This window comes from Gopherus evgoodei, chromosome 11 (assembly GCF_007399415.2).
Source record: "Gopherus evgoodei ecotype Sinaloan lineage chromosome 11, rGopEvg1_v1.p, whole genome shotgun sequence".
In the NCBI taxonomy this organism is placed as follows: domain Eukaryota; kingdom Metazoa; phylum Chordata; order Testudines; family Testudinidae; genus Gopherus; species Gopherus evgoodei.
In genome coordinates, this window is record NC_044332.1 from 15,605,168 (window position 1) to 15,621,460 (window position 16,293).

Below are 16,293 nucleotides of genomic sequence, written 5' to 3' on the forward strand. Positions count from 1 at the left end.
CCTGGCCCTATCAGGAAATGTGTTGCCATATGTCCTGTGCTTTTCCAGGGATACCTGGGCAGGAGGATCCCAAAAAAAAAGAAAAAAAAAAGGAGGTGGAGTGTTAGAATATAGATATTCAGGCCTGTCTGCAAAGGCCTATACTTTAAAAATTTAGGTGTATTCTTATCACTTAGCTAGTTATAGAGGTATAAAAGAAAGAATAAAGAATCACTGTCTGTGTAGTGGCCTTCTCTTACTGTGACAGTCTGAGGCCTGGTTCTTTAGCAGCCATAAACTGGGAAATGTATGGTCATGTCCTCACATTCCAAAATAGTCACATTGAAATAAGGTAATCTGGGGCTGTTAGGAAAATGATTCGATCTATCACCTCCAGAGAAAGGGAAGAGCCTAGAAATTTAGTTTGACAGTTTTCTGTCTGGTAAGAACTCACTTACCAATAGACACAGCTGGAGAACCCTTATGTCTGTATAGATATAGTTGTGAAATCCTCACTTCTGTATTGTTCTGTATGTTTATTTGTATGGTGTCTGTCTGGTTCTGTGATTGTTTCTGTCTGCTGTATAATTAATTTTGCTAATTAAGGTGGTGGGATATAATTAGTTAGCTAATCATGTTACAATACGTTAGGATTGGTTAGGTAAATTTTAGTAGAATGATTGGTTAAGGTATAGCTGAAAATATTACTATATAAATTAGGGGCAAACAGGAAGTAAGTTGGGATTCGAAAATAAGGAAAAGGAACTTGAATTTAAGCTTGCTGGAAGTTCACCTCAATAAACATCGAATTGTTTGCACCTTCGGACTTCGGGTATTGTTGCTCTCTGTTCATGCGAGAAGGACCAGGGAAGGGTGAGAGTGAAGGAATAAGCTGTCTAACATTAACTTCCAGTCAGCTTGTGACTGTGAGGATTTTCTCTGCCTTCCCAGGGGTTTCTTAAATGCTCCCTTTTATTTTTCTCTCTTGATGGGTGAGGGGAAGCTCTCACTCACCCAAGTAAGCCGCTTGGCTGGTGGACTCTGCGAGCCCTTCCCTGCGCAGGTCCTTCCCAGCATCCCCTGGGGTGGAGCAGTGCGCAGGGGAGCTCTCCATCATGAAGTTCTTGCTGCGGGAAGTGCTGATGATCCGAGGTGGCAGAAGGATGTTAATAACAGTCTGGAGCAGCAAAAGGACTTCAGGCTGCTCCAGCCAGGGACTGTCTGAGATCCATCAAAAGGGGTGGCAGGCATGAGAAAGAAAGAAAACAGATGAGGCCATGTCCTCTCAAAGCCTTGTAAAACTCTCTGCCTCATTTTCAGTTCCCAGCTGTGATGTAAACAGAACATCCCTCAAACTAAGCCAATCCCCAACCTTGTTATGTTGCTTCTCCTCCTGTGAGCAAAGGCAAAGTTATTCTATCCCCAAAATGCACACTTCTCTGGCATCACCAAACCCTATAAGCATAATGACTCAGCCTCTTCTCTTCCCCTCACTCTTTGCTTTCATGCCTGCATTTGAAGTAGGCACTTAAAAGTGACTGTAATCTACAGAAGAAGACAGAGTGAGAGCATGATTTGAACCAGACAACTGGCAAGGAACTGGGTGAACAGCAACCAACAGTGGCAAATTCCTGCCCCCGTAGCTCTGTATCTTATACTATGGTGAATTTTGTCTTGTTCAGAACTCTGTCACTGTTCTGATTTCACAAGGAGGGGCACATCTGTTAGAGTGAGTTTGAGAACCACTGATCTGTGACACAGCTGAAACAAAAAGGAGAAACAACAGCACCCATTGTAAATCATTTCCATCACCCCAATGAGCTCTACCAACACCGAGAGGAAACCAAATAAGCAGCAACAACACTAGGAAAAGCAAATATTTGTTGTCTGGGAGAGGGGCACTCTTTTTGTTAAATAATCATCAGACCTTTGCTTCCAGATCCTACTGTGAGCACAAATGGAATCAGTAGGTTTAAAAGCATTCCTTCTCTTCTCTCCTGATTGGTGAATGGGGAGATCACATGGCTTAAGGGAAAATCTTCTTTCAAAGCCTGCGCAGTAATAATAAGAAAGGATTAAATGATTTCATCAGAAGACTGGAAGTATAAACCACTGTGGAGAATGATGATTCCCATAGGCTTTGTTTACACAGCACAACACAGGTGATGGACTGATAAAATTACAAGCTCTGAGGAGGCCTGAATAGGAGTAGAGCATCTAAATGTCACCTGTTTTTAACATAATTAAGTGATAAAGGGCATTCTGATCTCAAGTACACCATTACAAATCCAGACCAATATAGTCGGAGTCCATTTGTTGTTATTCCAAATCGACAGTGGTACAAATGAGATCAGAATCCAGCCCAAATTACCTGGAAAAAAAAGAGCAGAGGGAGTTATACCAATGACAAAAACAGCATCTCCCCATTTGCTGAATGTGGAGGTTACTCCAGGATCCACCCTCACTTCCCAGCCTCTTCACTTTGCTTCACTGACCCATAAAACCTTGATGTTGTGGTGGCCTCCCTTCCTGAAAACAAGTACAACCCACACTTGGATCTTGATAGTTATTCAAGTCTGAATGAAAGGACCCCTCAGCCTGAACAGGTTCCTGTCCAAGGCAGAAGAAGTTTAGTGGTGGTAGAAGAAACTAATTTGGGTGAACCTCTGAAGGTTCAAAGCTTGGATAGAGCATCCAAACTTTTAGATACTTAAGTGTGAATTGAAACTGAACCTCACAACCGCCTGAGTCTGCAAAACTGGGGTGGAAATCCCAGAAGAAGAGGTTTTTCTTGTGGATTTCCAGGACTTCCACTTCAGATCCTGCTGGAAATACTGGTGGTATTATGGCATTTCTAGTTTTGATCCCTTCTGAAACCCAGGAAAAACGTGAAAATGGGGGGAAAAAAAACCACATATGCAAAGATCCCAGAATGATTAAAAAAAAGATTAATTTGGAGTTAGGTTCTAAACAGGAGTAAAGATGTGAGAGAAGGTACGGGTGGCTCTTAAATTTTTAAAAACCAATCAGCCAGCCCGGGAAGAAGCCTGCAATGTCTCTGCACCGATCCGTGACAATGTTCACCTTATGGATACCATCTCCAGTTCCACTGTAAACGGGACTGTGTTGTGCTTTGATGCCTGGGCTCTATACCCCTCTTTCCCATAACGCTCCCCATACTCTGAAAAACCTGTCCAAGCTCTCAACTGGATGATGGACATGCCACTCATTGGTTAATTATAAACAGAAATGCCTGTTCCGCAGGTGCACTAGTCCACGGGCAAAATAGTCCTGAATGAGGTCACTGTACCTTCTGACTGGCTGAAATACAGATTAAGGTCAGGAAACATGCACCTTCATTCTGTCCCTGTGTAGCTCTCTAGTCCCTTTGTTTCCATGCCAACACAGAGGTATAACACATATGGAAGCAGACAGAGTCCAAGTGCACATGGAATAGCTGCCTGCAAATGTATTTTAAAAACCTATTCGTGTCCAAAATAGTAAACAAATGGCACTGATCTGAAAAAAGGAATATACTGATGAAATTCCTCCCAACGAGATCACCGTGTGTTCACTATTCTGGACAATTAAGGATGATATTTGATAAGCAGTTTAAAAGCCAACCATCGGTGTGCATTTGGACTTTTTTCTCTTCTATGTATTGTTTGCACAAACAGCGCCAGTTTGGTACTAGCTCGTGGGGCCCAAATCCCACTCTTAGTTACACAAATGATGCCCCATTAAGTTTGGTGGGGCTGCGTGGGGGTGACCTAGGATAGGATTTTTCACAAAAGGTAATAGAAGACTTTCTGCCTGGTTCCTAGATCCTGAGAGGAATCATAAAGTACGGAGCTTGATTCTCAGCTGGTGTAATTCAGCATAGCTCTACTGACATCAATTTTGTTACGCCAGTTGACACCAGTTGAGGATCTGGCTGCTTATTAAGACCTGAACTCCGTTATGGTGCTCTAAACCTTGACCTACAGGGGAGAGCTGACATTTTGTTCCACAGTTTTTGCCCAGCTGTTGCAGAAAAAGAGCACCTATGAGTTGGTGTCTCAACCATAAGCTAAATGGGCCTGATACCAGGCAGGGCAGGCACACCTGTATCTGCAATGCTACAAGCCGGACAACAGCTGTGCTGAAGGGCAGAGGTGGTGAGAGATAAGGGCTGAGATGAAGAAGGGGTAATCCATCAGCAACACTGGAAGGTCCTACTACTCCCATCACCTGCAATACAAACAGAGCACATCACCAGCACTGATTACTGCAATTCCACCCATGCCATACCCTCCAACATTTGTGAAAGAGAAACAGGTACACTTCAGACGGTGCGAGGCTGGAGTGACCCCGAATGCCTCACAGCAGCTGGGGCCACAAAGGAGAAGGGATGGTTCTAGCAGGGAAAGGGTGGAGAGGATAGGGAACCTCTACAGGGGAAGCCAGAGGGGGCGGACAGAGTGCAGAGGGAAACTGGTACATTTCATGAATGTACCCAGTACCAGCCCTGAGTAACCAGCACTGGACTGGTAGAATAGGTAGAGTTGGAGGGTATGCCATGTAGCTACTGTATTCCATGGAAAAATGTAATACAAGCAGGAAGTTTGCAATTAACTTGTAATCCTTTTCCTTCACTTGCTGATCTCTTGGAAGAATAATGTCCTGAGGCTGATCCAGTATTTGCCAGATCTAGGCCAAGTTTTGTACAATGTTCAGACTCTCCATAAGCACAATGTATTATTGGGGACTCTGTTTTGTAAAATTAACTGAACTAACCTCTGAATCCAAATGACAAATTTAGGCTGAAATTCAGAGGTGAAACCCCCCAATTCTTTTCATTTAAAGATTTCCCCATGTTCCTGGATACTATTTTTGGGAGGGGGTGGAGGACTGTTTGCTGCTATGGTGCAACACTGAGTAGTGTAAAGGTTAAAATTTTCAAAGCTGGCCCCAGGCAAAAGGTCTCCAAATAGCCACTGAGCAGACACGGCTGCCACAACAACAAAGGAGCCACTAGAACTCCGGCCATTATTGGGGCTCCCCATCGCACACCTACCTCCCCCTTGCATTGTATGTAAACACTGTGTGGATCCTGAATGAAGATAAAGCTGAGGATGAATGCTAACATGGCCAAGTTAGAAATGTGTTTTTATTTTGTTTTTAAGCTCTTCGGCACAATCATCGAGTTCATCAGTTTTTCCAAAGAATCAAAAGAAAAAAAAAAGGCCACACATTTTCATTCTAGAACTCAAAGTCAAATATTTTTAACCCAAATGAAACTAAAAGTGCTACCACATCCACTTCCTCCAATATCCCCCACTGGCATAAACGGTCGTAGCTCCATTGACTTGATACTTCTTAGGTATCATGATCTAATCATGTAATTATTGCTTATCACTATCAAATGGTCAGACAGGCTCCAAGAGTTCTGTGCATACCATCTTTCTAGTCACGAAAACCACAAGAGTTGTCTGTGCTCAAGTATAAAACACACCAACATTATTGTGTATTGATTAAGGATGAGAACTGAACATTGTACGACAAAAGCCTGCACTAAATCAAACCAGGGACATTACAAATGGCAGAGTGAATCCACTCATGTAACTCTCTAACTAGCCACTCAATGCCCTTTTACAGAGCAGTGAAAAGTTTCCTTCCCAGTTATAAACTGAAACTGCCCTAGCCCCACCCTCCCATTGCTACCAGGTGTGTGCAGTCTCCACCACCCCACTCTCCAACTTGCAGCCCTCAACTCTCAGCGCAACATGCAGAGGTGGATTTTTAAAGTGGTGCGTGGGAAGTAACACAAATAAATAACTTGACCCTGGGGATTGATCCCTGTATCTTCCCAGGCACCACTTTAAAAATGCACCTCACTATCTCTAGCATCACCTGGGAAGTCTGCTTGCACAGGTGAATAGGTGACAGGAAAAGGGATCAACTTTAATCTTCAGTCCAGAAAAGTCAACAGCAGAATGAAGCTTAGCAAAGGTTTATAATATTGCCACTTGGATACTCACCAGATTGACACAGACATTGATCAGTGACCTAAGGTGAGGCAGGAAGGATATGATTGGTTGCCTCTGAAGTGTCAAACAAACCCCTTCAATCAAATTGCTGGCAGGCTCCCACTCAACCTGTCGCCTGGAATACAACAGTAGGTGCCGTTAGCTGGTTGGCTCCCCCACCAGACATTCCGAAACATGGTGACTGATACATGGTGACTCCAACAAGGAACGTTTAAGACAGCAATGACATCCATGATGGCAACAAGGTGCATTCCAGGGGTAAGAGTTTTACCCACATTGCTCAGAGAGCACAGAACACATTGGGAGTTAGAGATGAGACTGGGAAGGTAGAAGAAGCATTCCTGCCCCACTGGATTAGTGACACAAAAACCGTCACAACAAAAACAGAGAGAGAGGATGAATGGATTGGGATTCAATCCCTAACTTGTCCCCTTTGCAAGCGAGCCTGCAGGTGCAAACTGGGACATCCACGAGACAGCCAGCTCAGATGAACTTGTCTGATGACCACTGCTTGTTTTACATTTAGGAAAGCAGTGCTGCCATGGCTGAGGCAGTCCTAGTGACGGACATAGTCATTCCACTCGGGCTTGTGAAATCCCTGTTGATTTAATGTAGACTTCACCACAAAACCTTGAGTGTAACAAACTCCAGCACTTAGCAATATCTCCTCCTCCACTATCGCACAGCCTAGTCTGCTACATTGTGGGGACTCCCACTTCGTCTGAGCCCAGGGCACAGACAGATGCAGCACTACAGACTTCACCTTCTGCATTTCCCCCACAGCAGGACAGACAGGTTACTGCCTCCCAGAACCAATAACTTGCCCTAACTACACCCCCTAATGATTGCTTTTTCCTTTATAGTGATTTTAGAGTCTGTAAAAGGAGCCAGATTGAGAGCCCTGGAGACAGAAGATCTCTTTTACCAGTTACAACACAGGCAGCATCAATGTGCTTCCCAGGCCCCCGATCCTCAGGGGCTGTCTCTTTGGATGGGAGTACACCTCCCAAATCTGTGCTGCACGGTGGGTAATCTGGATGCTGGGGGCAAGGATGAGGCAGATACTGCATTACTAGAGGATGTGGTACTGTATCAAATTTTCAGTCAAATTCCATGGTAGACTCCTTAAAAGGCTCCCGTGCTCAGGGAGTACCAGCTATGCAGTATGTGAGCTAGATACTGTAGCACAGATAGGTATCTGGGCACATGTAGGTCAACCCCTGTCAGGATTTCTCCAAGCAGAAAGGCCCACAAATAGCAAACCTATGCTCCGACACTTATACCATCCAGATCAGACTCCCATTTTTGAGCTGGACATCTATAGGAAGCTGTTCAAAACCTACAGATGGGTCCAGTGAGTTCCAGTAGGTCAAATGGCCTGCTTCTTTAAGCAGCAGCACTGAGCTGGACCGGTGCTTGCAGCCCCGCTCACCATTTAATAGGTTTATTGGCCAAACTATGTGAGAGCTGGTTGGTGCATTTGGGTCAGCTGGTAGAAGGAAGGCGAGTGACCCAGCAGATCCTCCTGTGCCCGTGCCTTTCAGAAGGAGTGATTCTAGTCAGGTGGCTTTCTGGAGGTGCAGGTGGAGTTACTGGGAAGCTATGACAGGGATTCCAGCTGTTCAGGTTACAAAGAGAGGGGGGCTTTTGGGAATTTGTTTTAAAAACTCTGGGCTGCTTTTTTGGACCCAAGATGAAGAAGGGATGGTAGAAAAGACAGCAAGATAATAGCAAAAAACAGCACTGGCAGATAAGATGGCATTAAAAGTGGGCCCCAACTCCCTACAAGGGGAAGTTTTTTTCTTTTAATGAAGGGGAATGCAGTAGGAAGACAGGAGAAAAGGGGCAGGGAGAAAGATCATATCTCCCTATCTCGCTTGGTGCCTACGGCACCCCTCATGATCAGAATTTCAGATGTTCTGTGGTGAGATCGATGGTATTTAAGAGAGAGTAGTTCAGTCTCCATACCTTTCCATCCTTGGCCTCTCAGCTAACATTACTAACAAGGTTACCAATTCAAGGAAACAGTCATGGTGGTTTTTGCAATGTGGGCATTTGTTCAGAAGGGACCGGACCGAGACCACCAACTCCTTTGACACAGGCCACCAAAAGGCAATCAGCTGGGGATTTTTATGCTACTAACCTGGACTGGAGTCACATCAGTGAGGTCGAAAGGCCCCATGTTCAATTATCATTCCCTGGAGCCTCCCACGTTGCTTGTTGTGATGCTGCTTTCACCATTCACCGGCTAGATGAGATTGCTACACTCATGTCTTCTATTGTCAGATGCATTTGAATGGTACTACAGTCCCAGCCTATTTTTATCATTTGTACAGAGCCTTACAGGATACAGTAATCACAGACTTCAAAAATACTCTTCCTATAATTTAACTTTTTGTCTTTTAAAACAGCAAACATAAAAGACAGAGAAATAATAAGAATCTTTACAGCCTGAAGCCTTATTTTGGGAGAGAGGGAAAGTGTTAGATTTCCATGATTTCTTATGGTCACCCTCAGTAAAATACACATTTCCTCTATTGCTGCCCGGAAGCCGGCACCAAGAAAAATGGCGACATACATATACACCAACAGGAGAAATGCGTCTTTGTTTTGTTTTGCTGTAAAAGTCAGTGCAGCATGACACTGTCAATAAAATGACATACCCTTACTTCAAGGCTTGCAACATCAGAAACGGACCCAAAGGTTTCCGTTACACCTGCTCACCTCAAAGTAGGCATCTTGTGAATTTTATTGAACATACGATCCAATCGCTTTAAGATGAGGATAAGGGCAGGTCTCACGGCCTCGGCTGTCCAGTCGGTGATGGGCAGCATCTCCATGATGTAGCGCCGGAGCCCACGGCTTTCCATCGTCTGGGTGTCATAAGGTGCCAGCTTCAGAAGGGAATGTGCAATTTCTGCCAACCTAAAATTATGGCTTGTTAAGAGGTAAATCTGATACTCCGCACGTGAGCTTCTCCACACTGAGCCATGCCAACTGCCTGGTGGAGGTATCACCAATCTCTTTTAACAGAAGGATTTTCGAGGTAAGAGCACTGCAGTTTAAACTCTTAGATCAAATGATCACACATTCCTGGCCCCTTAAGAAGCTTCTTCTGGAACCAATATTTATGCATGTTCTTGTATGGTATATGAGGAATACATCATCATGTGTATGTTTATGTGACTAGTGGATTGGTAAATTGCACCAAAAGGAACATAAAGAAAGGCTAGCTCATGTTATTAAAACAGTGGTATCATAGTATCTGTGTTCAGTTGATGATAATACATAATATGGGCAATCCTAGTGAAGGGTCTCTGCTAGCATGCTACAATCACCTGTAATGTGTCAGTGAAGCTGGAGTGGTTTGTCTTTTTGTAAGGTTACCAGATCAATATAGGGGGATGACTGGGTGTATTTTTGTGCAATTTAGATGCACTTAACTTTAAAAAATAATGTGGTTCACAGATCCATGTAATCTGCGTTGTTTAGGATTATTTCTCCCGGCATGTTTCATTTTGCTTCTCCCACTAGCTTCATTTATTACTTTTTTGGCTCTTTCTGACTCTCCCAGATAGCAATGCTTATGGGCTTTATAGCATCCCCCATCAGCACCCATGGCAGCATTCACCTCATGCTTGGAATATGAAAAGCAGTTAAACATACTTGAAGACTTGCTGTAATTTTTTTTGATGTGCTGAAATTGATACATTACCACAAAATTTTTCAATTTTGATAAAACTAAATTGTCCAAAAGAAAGCTGTTCTGTTGAAAACTGCTCATCTAGCTCTAGCAACAGCCTTGGAAAGGTGGGTCTTGGGGACCAGTACTGTGTATTGGAAGAGTATTTCCTCTTAGCTCCACTCAGCAGGCCACCAAGGGAAAGATGGAGGAAAGACTTAGGAAAAAGTCTGAAGAAAAAACAGCCATAAAACATGCACAAAATATTGTTTGAGGAGGAAGAAATTATATCCTGAGGCTTTGGGTGCTTTTCCACCTCTGTCTCAGGCTGAAATTAATGTGGTATGCAATCACTGAAGGATACTAAAGCAGAGATACAGCTCCTAGCAGGAAGCCATAACCCAGACAGTGCAGAGAATACACTGTTTGAAATCTTGTTGATATGTAGTGCTGCACAGCTCCTTAACTCTGTGAGATCCACCTTTAGGGAGCACTGTCATTCCTGAACGAATTTAACTTATAGTAACAGATAAACAGGTCAGCACTATTCTATATATTTTCTGTATAGGTTGGGATTATTTTATGGTCATTTATAATATTATTAACAATGTGGTAATAGGGATTTGAAAAAGCCACATGATCTTCTTTTACCTGCACATTAACAAAAATCTTTTTTTTCCCCCAGTAATATATTGTTTTGGCAAAGGTGATCAGGAGTTTAGATCCACAAAGAGAATCCTAATGATTATCAGCTTTTGTGGCTGAGTTTCTTACTTTGGATTCAACAATGGCACCTGAAAAAAATCCAGACACATTCCCTTTGCTGTTTAGACACTCTAAGCTTAGATCTGATTTTAATGCAAGTTGCTTAGGCAAAATAGTCACCTACTGTATCTTGTTATATGTGACTATGATCAATTTTATCTGACAGCTTTAAATTCCAAAGACAGTCTATAGCGTACAAGATAGTTTTAAAAAAACTCTTTGTAGCTGTGACTTGTTCTTTGAATCTGAGACTGGATTTTCCCATCCCTTCCGTCCTTAGCCATAGGCACAACTGGCAGCCACCTGGGGCACCACTAGGTCTGGGGGCACTGGTCTGCTGGGAGCCCGAACAGATGGGAAGCAGTGGAGCATGTAAGAGCAGGGCTGCTGGGTCCTAGAGAGAACCAAATGCAGCACAGTCTGAGGGAGGGGATTGGCTGTTGGGGTCTCTGGGAAGGGGTGGGGGAAGGAACTCACCCATAGGGTGACCAGATGTCCTGATTTTATAGGGACAGTCCTGATTTTTGGGCCTTTTTCTTATATAGGCTCCTATTCCCCCCCACCCGCCCCCGTCCTGATTTTTCACATTTGCTGTCTGGTCACCCTAGGTGGGGGTAATTGGTATCTATAGAAGACAAAGCCCCAAATATCGAGACTGGCCCTATAAAATCAGGACATCTGGATCTGGTCACCCTAGCTGAGGAGCACATCTCTCCCCCGGGCTGACAGCAATCCATCTCATCTGGGGGAGCTGCACAGGGCAGGATGAGCTGCTGTGGCTCCATGGGTGCTCCATCCCTGAGATCAGATGCTGTGCTAACTTCATCATGGTCCGTTGGGCTGGCGGTGGTGCCCACTGGCGTGTGATCGGACCTGAGGGTTTGCTGCTGCTGTTGTCACTCTGCACCCCAAGAGGTGGATTTTGGGGTCCTGCAGTTTTCTACCTATCTCCTTCTCTACTGCAACTGTTGGACCAGCAGGCTGGGGGGTGAGCCAAGCGTGAAAGCAGTGCTGTGTTACCATTTAGATTGTCATTTAACAAATTTGTTCACCAAAAATGCTTTCTAACAATCCTGAAATCAATTTTAATATATTTTTTAAAAAATCAATATCTTACCCAAAAACAGAAAATTAAGTTGTTGACAAATGTGACAAGTTTGGTATGGGGAAGGGAGTAGGCCAGTTTTCATCAGAGAAACAAAAAATGTTGACTGACTTTCCTATAGCCCTGTTACTGCTAAACAGAGCCCTTCAAAAACTGTAATATGCTCATCTCCTTACTAGTGTATACAGCAGGGGTCGGCAAAGGTAGGCACACATGCCAAAGGTAGCACGCAAGCTGATTTTTGATGGCATGCAGCGGTGGGCTGAGCCGCTCAGCCCACCACTGCTCTGGGGTTCCGGCTGCTGCCCCATTGCCACCCAGAGTCCTGGCCGCTGGCCCCACTCAGCACCCGCTGCTCGCCTGGGGACCCCCCAAGGAACCCAGGCTGGCAGCGGTCTGAGCAAGCTGGCGGCTGAGACTCCGGCTGAGACACTCAACCCGCTGTCGGCCTAAGGTTCCATTCACTCAGCTGGTAGGTGGGCTGAGCGGGACTAAATTCAACGAAATAGGAAAACAAGAGCAACTAATGACAGAGTGCAAGAACCTAGAGCAGTGGTCCCCAACCTTTTTCGTCTGGCAGGCGCCAGACGAAGGACCGTGGCAGTGGACGAGCATCCGCTGAAACACCGCTGAAATTTGGTGGCATTTCAGTGGCGATGCCTCTGAATGACACTGCTTATCAGCGGCAAGTGGTGTCGTCCAGAGTCGTCGCTGCCGAAATACCGCCGAATTTCGGTGGCATTTCGGCGGATGCTCGAGTAATCAGGTGCACTGAGTAAGCAGGTGCACTGAGAGGCCCCTGTGGGCATCATGACACCGGCCAGTAAGCAGGTGCACTGAGAGGCCCCTGTGGGCATCATGACACCCACAGGCACCACGTTGGGGACCCCTGACTTAGAGAGCCTCCTGAAGCACAGCGATCGTTTTGATTTAAATGGACTTGAACTGTATGAAGAATTGAGTACACTATCATCAGTGTTGCCACATACAAAATCGATGATGGACATTGTACACTTTACTCATACCAGCAAACTTGTTGACATATATCCTAATGTGTACACTGCCACTCGTATTCTACTGACAATTCCCGTAACAATAGCATCAGGAGAACGGAGTTTCTCAAAACTAAAACTCATTAAAAACTATCTCCGCTCTACAATGAGTCAGGAACACTTGATATTCTTGCTATTCTTGCAGTCAAACCAGATATCACTTTGTCTTTGTATACAATGACATTATTACTGATTTTGCAGCCCAAAAAGCCAGAAAGATTGCTTTTAATTAAAAACAAATCCTTGTTTCAATCTCTTCATATAAATTTCCAATAAAATGTTGACAAATTTAAAAAATTATATTATTTGCATCATTCTGTCAAATCAGAATTTTTTCTATAGTGCTACTTCTTTAGAGCTAGTCCAATCAGCATTACAGTGTGCTTCATTAAGTTAAACTGGTTTTAATAACATGCATGTGGCAAGTTTTCCAATACTGTAAGCTTATGTCTGTGTTGCTAAGAGCAAGACAGGCATGGGGCACCAGTTTAATAATCCCGCCTAGGGCACCATAAATCCTAAGGACGGCCTTCCTAAAGCTCCTGGGGCCCTCACAGCTCTCAAAGGGGAACCCTTAAAATTTCCACTATAAAATCTTTGAGAAAAAGATGACTCACCATTTGATTTCATGCTAACTATGGATGAGACCATATTTAAATAGAATATTAGGGTTGGAAGGGATCTCAGGAGGTCATCTAGTCCAACCCCCTGCTCAAAGCAGGACTAATCCCCAGACAGATTTTTTGCCCCAGTTCCCCAAATGGCCCCCTCAAGAATTGAACTCACAACCCTGAGTTTAGCAGGCCAATGCTCAAACCACTGAGCTATCCCTTCCCCCAAATCCCCAAGGATTTGTTTCAATCCTAGCAAGTCTGTCATTTCTAGCACTGAAACTGAACCAGCAATTTTCTGGAGCAGTACAGGAGTCACAGTATTCATAGCTAACTTACAGTGTGACTTCAGTGATTCAGACCCTCAGCTCCATTATGATAACTTCTCATCTCTTAAGGATTTACGCCTTGGAAAACAGTCAGAAATGTCCATGAGCAGCTTTACCACTTACTTCCCTACTTCCTGATTCATTATAATCTTTCAACAAAATTCACTGATGACACTATTAAGTCATCTTAATATACATAGACAGGCTTAGTTCAGTGACTCCAACACATACAAACCTATGAAAATAAAGTTTCCATATTAATATAAAACAGAAAATAGTTCCAGTCTGTGCAAATTGAGACCCCCTTATATTCTGTGCAATGACAAAACAAGGATCTCAATATAATATGGAAGATCCACAGCCCTCACTTAATGTTATGCTATGAGCTAAATCCTTGCATTGGATGTACATTCTGAGGCTCACTGAATTCAATAAGAAATATTTGGAGGATTTGTACTGCAACAAAATGAGGCAGTACAAATAATTATTCCTTCCTATTTTTGACATTCTCTAGCACTTACTTTCCAGAGGAAAATATATTACAGTGATCCACACACTGCCAGACCACACATGTCCACCTGTATTTAAATCAGTTTATGTTCCGGCCATGCACCACACAAGAATTTCATACATCTGCTATAAGAAGGAAGTCCTGTGTTGAAGAGTTAAGCACTAACCACTAAATACGACTCTCTTTACTGTACGTAAAAAGGCATTCTGTCTGGACCATATATGAAAAATGGAGGTGAAATTGCAGGAATTTGATAAACAAAATCTAAATTCATATTACACAAAAATACATTTCCTGTGGAGCTGATTTTCATCCAAAGACCTCTACCTAGAAAGAAGCTATCCGACAAATTCTTTGGGCGAGGTTCTGCACCCCACTACAGCTCCTTTGAATTTCTCCAGTGGTGCAAATCATCCATAAAAACCACAGATCAGCCTTCTGAGGATCCCCTTTGTGTAAGGGGAATTTCTGGGTGGTACAGGGCTGGCCTGCTGGGTCTACACCATCCCCTATACCCCAGCCTCCAGCGTAAGGGTGAAAGGGTATCTGATTGGGGCCTGGATATAACTGGCCGCCAGAATGCCCCTTTGGGGCTGTGGGCAGCCTGATATAACTCAGAGCTGTCCGAGGGATGCTCTACTTTACTTTGGAGATCAAGGCAGCCTCAGGAATGGGGGAGCAGAAGATTGATTTAAAACCATCTTTGCTCCTTCCCAGTGAATCTGGCCTATCAGTGTTTCCGACAAAGTGGGTATTCACCCATGAAAGCTCATGCTCCAATACATCTGTTAGTCTATAAGGTGCCACAGGACTCTTTGCTGCTTTTACAGAGCCTGACTAGTATGGCTACCCCTCTGATACTATCAGTGTTTAGTTACCTTTAGTTCAAGGAACAATCCTGAAGCTTCCAATGATATCCTCTGAAAGTATTCATATACCCACAAGTTATAGTGAGAGCTACATTAAAACTGCCCCATATTAGTCCTGGTTTTCATTGTATAACAGGATACAGTACACACAATTACATAAGAACACAAGAACGACCACACTGGGTCAGACCAAAGGTACATCTAGCCCAGTATCTTGTCTTCCGATAACAGCCAATGCCAGGTGCCCCAGACGGAATGAACCAGACAGGTAATCATCAAGTGATCCATCCCGTCGCCTGTTCCCAGCTTCTGGCAAACATAGGCTAGGGACACCATCCCTGCCAATAGCAATTGATGGACTTATCCTCCATGAACTTATCTAGTTCTTTTTGAACTCTGTTATAGACTGGTCTTCACAATATCCTCTGGCAAGGAGTTCCACAGGTTGACTGTGTATTGTGTGAAAAAATACTTCCTTTTGTTTGTTTTAAACCTGCTGCTTATTAATTTCATGACCCTTAGTTCTTGTGTTATGAGAAGCAGTAACACTTCCTTATTTACTTTCTCCACACCAGTCATGATTTTATAGACCTCGATCATATCCCCCTTAGTCATCTATTTTCCAAGCTGAAAAGTCCCAGTCTTATTAATCTCTCCTCATATGGCAGCCGTTCCATACCCTTAATCATTTTTGTTGCCCTTTCCTGAACCTTTTCCAATTCAAATATATCTTTTTTTGAGATGGGGCAACCAAATCTGCATGCAGTATTCAAGATATGGGTGCACCATGGATTTATATAGAGGCAATATGATATTTTATTACCAGGATCACTCAGAAAACACTTATGCCATCAGAACACACCTGCAGAACAGGTAGACCCAACAATACCCAATAGGATGTCATTTCACCTGCAGATTATTTTTTGTTTTTATATCTAATATTATACATGCCCCACCCATGTGGAAAAATAATGATCAAGCCAGCACATGCATGTTTTAGTGACTCTCGGGACAACTGCCAACTTCAGCAAAATACTTGATAGTGTGAATTGTTGCCACTGGTTGTGAGTGTATGAAATCTCCAGGAAATGCAAAGGGAATCAGACACAATCTAGGGAACACCAAATACAGTTTCTGCAAGACTGCCAGCGTGACAAGAGTAATTGTTAAACAAGGAAGGAGATTGGCCTTCTTAGAACAAAACAAAAGTGGTTACTTTTGGTTTTATGCAAAATTAGAGTCAGGGAATGAAAATGGCAAATCCCTGAGATGAGCCCACCTCCCTATATGTCTGTGTTCAGAATGCTCCTCCCTCTGCATTCATAACTCTAGCACACACTTTCCACTCCTTAGATACTAAG

At 43.7% G+C, this 16,293-nt stretch overlaps 1 protein-coding gene across 6 annotated transcripts in view; it reads right to left on the reverse strand.

Moving 5' to 3' along the window:
- The window catches only part of UNC80 (unc-80 homolog, NALCN channel complex subunit), a 197,667-nt gene that overhangs the window by 31,887 nt on the left and 149,487 nt on the right, over nt 1-16,293 (reverse strand). For all 6 annotated transcript variants that reach the window (XM_030580475.1, XM_030580473.1, XM_030580471.1 and 3 more), the window contains 5 exons: nt 8,733-8,933; nt 6,000-6,123; nt 4,084-4,209; nt 1,907-2,030; nt 994-1,200 (listed from right to left, as the gene is read on the reverse strand). In XM_030580475.1, the coding sequence (XP_030436335.1) occupies nt 994-1,200; nt 1,907-2,030; nt 4,084-4,209; nt 6,000-6,123; nt 8,733-8,933 (782 nt within the window). The remainder of the gene's footprint in view (nt 1-993; nt 1,201-1,906; nt 2,031-4,083; nt 4,210-5,999; nt 6,124-8,732; nt 8,934-16,293) is intronic.